Here is a 7279-nt window from a genome sequence, read left to right as displayed (position 1 = left end):
GAAATTGAAAGCCATAGGGTTATAAGCACACATCTGTTGCATTCTCTAAAAGAGTCTGTATAATTTGCAATAAACAATAAATCCTTGGAAAGCAATAAAAAAAAGGTGCAAGGGCAGGAAATGAGTTTGGTGTGACAACAATGGTCAGTTCAGTTTTGCACAGGTTGAACTGCATTTGCACCAGTAGGCAATTAGAAAACCAGGATTAGAAAATACATGAGAACTCACAGTTAAAATGATAGATTTGATAATTAAAATCAGAGAGATGATTGTTTCAACCAACAGAAAAAAAAATTACAATTATATCAGAGTAGAACGAACAATTGGCCCTTTTCTAAAAGGAAACAGTTAAAGAACTTTCTAAACATGGCTTAAAATAATAATTACAAAAGTAATGCTTAATGGAATCATAAAGAGTTTAGCATAACCCTTTAAAAAAGGGAAATATTTAAAAAACAGAAGACTCCCCGAAAAGAACTTCTTGGGACAACACCCCCACCCAAGCAGCACCTGCTCGGGGCTTCGCACACAGGGCCGACTCCGCCCCAGGCTGCTGTTACTCTCGCCTCCCGGCTCTCAGTAAAGCCTGAAGAACTCCTCAGGTAGTATACTGACATTGCATAGCTATTGCTTACATCCAAAGGATGCCAAAAACAACTGGTAAAAATGCAGAGATAGATGATAGATAGATAGATAGATAGATAGATATAATTTGTTATATAAGCCAGCTCATGAGCTAAGGTATAGCAATTATAATTACATTATACCAAAAAACTTGTCTGATTTTTTCTAAATTGACTTTCGTGTGTGTGTGTGTGTGTGTGTGTGTGTGTGTGTGTGCGCATGTGCGCACGCGCATGCCGAACAGGTACAATGATTGTGCTTTACAATGATACAAGTAGCCCAAATAGGCCAAATCAACAAAAACATGTTATAATTATGTCCCTGATAACACAACATAGGTGGGGGTCAAAAGCCTCCATGCCCTGGGACTTTCATAGACTCCGCCACAGTGGGCGGAGCAGCACCAGTTCTGGTTCTCTGATTTACACAACCCCAGGCGGGTCTGCTTCGCCTTTGGCTTCCTAATCTCTTTCCTCTCTTCTCTGTCGTCTTCAAACCGCTTCCGCAAGGACTGCTCCATTAAAGACCTGTGGCAGCCCTGCTCTCCTGCACTGAGCCAGCCCTATTTTATTGGGCATGAAGTATGAGACCCTTAGTTTTGTTTTTATTAAAGCATTTTATACTTCTCTCTCCCTCTTCCTTCCCCCTGTCCTCGGGACTCAGAACACTGGGGTATGACACCAGCAGGCCACCAGCAGCCATCACTCTGGTGGCAATGTCCTCACAGGGCGGTCTCAACTCCTAGGTGTCTGTGATGCTTGCTTCCCATGTGTCAAAACATAAGCTTAGGAACCACATTTGAAGGAGGTGACAATTGCTCCAATTAAAATGAAAATATATTTTGAGTCTATTGATCAATCATCTACTCATGTATTTTTAAAAGGTTCATTATGTTGGGTATACGTTTGCATGATGTTTTCACTTTTAGATTTTTTTCATTTTAAAAAAATACATGTTACTGTATTTGTGTACATATAAAGTGTATTATGTACATCCATAAATATGTATGACTATATGTGTATAATTGAGTACGTATGCTGTGCCAGGCACTATGCAGAAGTAGTTCGTTTTTATGGAATTTCACTGTGGGGAGGAATAATTTTCACAGTAACCCTATGATGTATGTACAATTATTACCCCTATTTAACAGATAAGAAAATTGAGGCTTAAGGATGTTCAGTAAGTTTAGCCAAGGTCACACAGTTGGTAGGTACCTATTATAGCGCTCAGCATTGCTAAATAACCCATTGTACTGATGATGCTTGTGTTTTATTTTAACTGACAACACAGAGGCTGTGGTTTAACTGCTTTTAACTTCGAATGCAGCTCCAAGCAGAAAATAAACGGGAGGACAGGTGTTACTTTAAGAGAGAGATGGAGGTTGTAACCTGAAGCCTCCTCGGGCGCGGAGAGGTCTGGAGGCTGCACCCAGCCAGAGCCCGTCCGTAAACTCCCTTGGGCCTAGCGTCTCTTTCTTCCAAAGTTGGAGCTCTCCTTGGTGGGAGGGGGAGGGGAGGAGTGGAGGCTGGTGACGTCACTCAGGAGCAGGGATAAAGCTCCCTAGGCCCCAGTCCGCGCGAGGACACTGCCTGGGGAGTCTAGAGGGCTGTCCGGCTTAGGGACACTCGCGCAGGCAGGACACCCCCTCGCTGCGTCCCCACCCTCGGAAGGCTGCGCCAGGAGGCACCATGCCCCAGAACGTGGTCCTCCCTGGCCCTGCGCCCTGGGGCTTCAGACTCTCGGGGGGCATAGACTTCAACCAGCCCTTGATCATCACCAGGGTAGGTGTTTTCCGTTCTTTTGCTACAAGCCCGGGACTCGGGCTTGAGCCGGGTGCCCCCGGAGCAGAGTGGCCAGTGAGCCCGCGTGCGCCGGCCAGGTCGGTCCTGGGCTTCAGGCTCCTAGTTGGGGCAGGCGGCAGTAACTTGGCAAAGTGAGTTTGGGAGGATGCAGAGCCTCTTAGAGAATTAACCGAGCCAGCTGCAATGGTCTGCACCCTCTCGGTCCCCAGCCTCTTTCCGACGGCGTGATTTCTCTGTGCTCAGAGAAGGCGAGGCTGCAGGGCTGGGTGGCCCCTCGCCCTCCACTCCGGCCACCTTTCGGTAACAATCGAGATGGGGGCCCGGGACGGAGAGGGAAGGGACTGACGCCGCGGCTTGTTTCTGGGAGCCGAAGCGCAAGTAAACGCTTTCCTGGTCCCAATGAAGACTTCAGCAGGGCGCTGTTCACAGGGCACAAGCTGGAACCGTTCGTATCAGCCCAGACAGGGAAAATATTACTAATCTGTATTCCTGGGTTTCCAGACATTTTAAATAAGTATGTCCCGAGGCTGGGAACTTGGCTGAGTAATTATCACCTATAACTCAAACACAAAGCAAAGGGGTCCAAGAGTTTAGTTTACCTGATAGAAAGTCGCCCTTCAACCTAAGGACTCTGAAAGCAATGCTTTACTATCAAAGTCAAGTTTTCCTTACTTGATATTCTTAGAGCATCACAGGGAAAAGGGAAAGGAAACTTCAGGACTTCTGTCTTGTCAGTAAATTTCTAGTTAGTCTAGTTGATTTCTTTCTAACACAAGTATTTGTCCTAAAATTATTTCAGTTATCACATATAAGGCATGTTAAACCTAATACTTTGTAATGTTTTCTTTACTTCTTTAGTGCTTATACTGTATCTTCTAAATGTATACTTTATAATCTGATGTGCTCACATAGGTTTTTGAACAAGGTAATACCTTTTAAATTCTGTTCTACTTACATGTCTATGAGACTTGGGAATCAATGTCTTTTTAAAATATCTCCAAACATGTACCATACAGACGGGCCATGAACCATTTCAAGCTTTGTTTTACATTTTTCAAAAAACATATAAACACATCTGACATGTGTTTTTGTATGAGACACGAAAACTTAACGTAGCCCCGAAAACGTTCCTAAGTAAATTCAGCAGAAAATGGTTCGGCGATCTTAGCCAAGCAACGCCTTTTATGGATCTACCAAAGAAAACAGTCTCCATTATCTCTACCAAGAAATGTTTTTAAGTTTCTGAAGTATAGTTTTCATTTGTTTATATTAAATGAAATAAGCTTTTGAATTGTGACAAAAGATAAATCATATTCCTATTAAACCCTAAAGAAATAATTAAGTGATTTATTAAGGAAGTGTCTTGCTATTACTATGGAACATGTTAATATGATTCATCTTATGTTTGAAGTTTGAGTTGTTGACATTTGAAACAGTGTTTATTTAAAGCTGTGCTTACATTTTGGAGTTGGACTGCAGGCACTCTTTGTAAATGTATTTGATATGATGACGATTATTACTTGGGAAGCCAATTCTTGTTTAAATTTTTAACTCATTACTAATTTGTATCACTCATTTTGACACTTGGTTCAATCAGAATGCATGACCATATGTGATCATTTCATTTGACCGTGCCTCTTCTCTTCAATTAATTCAACTCAAGCAGAGCAGGGAAAACTAAACTGTACCCCAGGTGTCCCCCAAACTGATTCAGCACATGATAGCTTCGTGCTAAATAAATGAACCCACAATCACCTGAACTCTTTTGCCTTCGTAAACACCTAATTGAGAATATTTCCACTGAAACAATAAGAATGCTAAAAATCATTTGGTAAAAGACTAAAAGATATTGCACAAAAATAATTACCAGTGTTGTGAGTAGATAGTAGGATTATTTTATCACTTTTATAATCTTTACATTATATGTAAAGAAAGTGAATAAAGTTTCCTGCCATGTTCTCTTCTAAGCCCTTTATATACACTGATTCATTTAAATCTCACAATAATCCGGTTTGAGTAGTAGAACTATTCTCCCATTTTACAGATGAGGAAAGTGTGGCTTCAAGAGATTCATTAACCTGCTTATAACCACATGTGGTGGGACAGAATTTGATGCCAGGTCTACCTGCCTCCAAAGTCTGCATTCTGTGGGCATATGTGTGAAAAGTCCTGCTTGTTGTACAGATATTTCCAAACAGCTGTTTTGTGCCTTCTAATTCACCACTTGGTTCTGTTGGAGCTACCACTTCTCTTTGTTTCTACCACTGCCCCTCTTCAAGATTTCATAACGTCCCACCTAGCTGTCTCCCTCGCCAACCTGCGTATTCTTCCCAGCCAGCTTTGGGAAATGCCAGGTTGCACCGACCTGCCCCATTCTTGAACACCCTTCACTTGCATCACCAGGTTGCAGTGACCAAAGTGTGTGGTCTTTACCATGCTCACGCCTTTCATCCTCCCTCCCAACTCACATTTCCAACTCCATTTCCTCCCTCTCCGGCCTTTCCGTGCCCTTTCCTCCTCCCAGTCCATGGCTGGGGGTAGTGCCACGACTCTGGACAGCTCACATTTCTCTAACACCTCTTTGCTCCTCTATCATTTCCCTCCAGAATGCTCTTCCCCACCCCACCCACCTCACCCCCACCGTCCTCTACGCCTGTGGAAACCCAGTCAAATAGCATTCATCCCTTTGACTGCCATGGCTTCTGACCTATGACCTCTCCTCATATCACACCTCATACCACAGATCACACCTGATCCCACAAATCACATGCTCCTCAATCAAGGACGGGAACTTTCAAATTCGAGGATTACTCAGTGCCAAACCCAGTACCTTGTATATCAAATATGTTATAAAATAAATATGGCACAATAGGAATGATTGATTAAAGTGTTCACTTGCATCATCACCATCACAACTAAGTACAGATTGTGTCCTCAAAAATATTCCACGGTAAAGAAGAATGACAATTATTTTGTTAATTGGTTTGTCTGTTTTAAGTAAGTTCTTAAGCATGCAAAGAATTGACATATCAATGCCTGCACTTCAGTGCCACAGAAAGGTCCCATAAGTGAGTCCATTTTTGTCCTCCTACAGGCTGTCCCTTCCCTCCCTGCCTCACACCCTACAAACTCAGACCGCAGTCACGCTCCTAGACAGCAGTCCTCTGCCCCACAGATCTGGGCGTGGGGTCATCAATGTAACCCTCTCCATCCACTGAAATTACACCCCATCACTGCTTCATAATTAATTAGCCAGATTAATCTTTAGGTTATAAAAAATATCAAAAGTAAAGTAAATCAAATACCAGACATTCTCAAAAAAAATTGAACCATTGGTTGTGATATACACGATTTGGGGGAAATCGATTTCTAGCCAATAGATGTTCTAGACTTTGTGCAACATAAATTACGCTGTGGGGCTCAGTTTGGAGGAGCGGGGGTTCCTGCCAACACCATATATAGCTGGCCCGAGCATTTCACAGAATAAAGGTTGAGGGTCACATCTCTTAAGTGAGCAGCTTTTCTTTTTCCGGCAAGAATGTTCTAAGGAGTCTTTCTTTGTGAAGTGTTTGGACCACCCAGACAGAGAGGGTCTCCTATCACTGCCAAGTTACAGATCATTTGTTTTCACAAATGGTCCAGCTTGGAAGAAAGTACAAGCTTCTTTTGTGCACATGATATAGAATTAGTATATACATCTGATGCTATATGTCCTTTCCCACTCAATTCCCTTTCTCCCTCTTCCCTCCTACCTCCTTCCTGTTCAGAGCACACCCAGGTTCAAGGTCACTGTACCTGAGAATGCTCTACGGACTTGGGTACCAACCCAGCCAGGGCCAAAAGTGTTAGTGCATTCGTAAGTTTTGCACTAACTTACGTAGAACTGTATATTATTACTTAAACATACACTATATTTGAAATTTGAGCTTTTAGAAAGAAATGTTTACACTGCTGAGTGCAATTCTTTCCCAGGATTTAAGTGTAGTAAGAAGGTTCATTTGAATAAAAACCTATTTAATTTTGTTCTGCCAAAGACATGTCTACCAGGAAGTGCTAGTTCCTATGAGCATAACATTCATAGATTCCAAGAATATCTTTTAAGTGCGGAATGGATTGTACACGGAAGGCACTGTGGGGATACCATTATAACTGAATGGGTTTCCATGCCCCGAGAAGCTCGTGTATCAGTAAAAGAGAAGGAACATATATATAAACCACCACAATACAGCTTGTTCAGGATCCCACAAAAAGAAGTATGACCAAAGAGACAGGAGGTGTTGGGGGAGAGATTACCTGCAGGCATGGCATTGTGGGACAGTGGAGGTGCTTGAGCTAGAAAGTTCCACCGACCTATGAGGGAAAATCAGGTTTTCACTGGACGTGTGACCTTCAGCAAGCTTCTTGTACTTTTTCTCATCAGTTTTCTCATCTTAAGAGATTGTCTTAAGAATTAAATGAGATCATAGTTCTCGGTAATGATACCAATAACAACAAAACTAATACCTTCATAGTTCTCAACCCTGGCTGCACAATAGATTCACCCAGATAGCTTCTGAGAATACCCATGCCAGGTGCTACTCACAGAGCTTCTGGTTTCACTGGGGTGGCTATGGCTCTAGAAATGTAGATTGTAGGTGCCAGGTGAGGCAGCCAGACTTTATCTGTAGACAGTAAAGAACAACCAAACAGTGGGCTTCCTCACCATTTTGATCCATGCCCCACAGTACCATCCATCTGTATATACTTATCTTGTTCCAAAACTATTTCAGTCATTTTTGGTCTTAACATAAAAATCCCTAAGGGACAAATCTTGGACTTCCCTTGTGGCTCCCACAGTAAATAGAACATTATAG

General features: G+C 42.5%; 1 protein-coding gene across 3 annotated transcripts in view; it reads left to right on the top strand.

Moving 5' to 3' along the window:
• The first annotated feature begins 2190 nt into the window (after nucleotides 1–2190).
• Nucleotides 2191–7279, top strand: part of PDLIM3 (PDZ and LIM domain 3) — a 29150-nt gene continuing 24061 nt past the window's right edge. For 2 of the 3 annotated variants that reach the window (XM_066380183.1, XM_066380181.1), the window contains exon 1: nucleotides 2193–2405. In XM_066380183.1, the coding sequence (XP_066236280.1) occupies nucleotides 2313–2405 (93 nt within the window). In that variant the 5' untranslated portion in view covers nucleotides 2193–2312. Of the gene's footprint in view, nucleotides 2406–7279 lie in introns of all 3 variants that reach the window. The other variant, XM_066380182.1, reaches the window with a different exon arrangement.

This window comes from Saccopteryx leptura, chromosome 4 (assembly GCF_036850995.1).
Source record: "Saccopteryx leptura isolate mSacLep1 chromosome 4, mSacLep1_pri_phased_curated, whole genome shotgun sequence".
NCBI classification, from domain to species: domain Eukaryota; kingdom Metazoa; phylum Chordata; class Mammalia; order Chiroptera; family Emballonuridae; genus Saccopteryx; species Saccopteryx leptura.
This window is presented reverse-complemented; position numbering and strand designations above follow the sequence as displayed.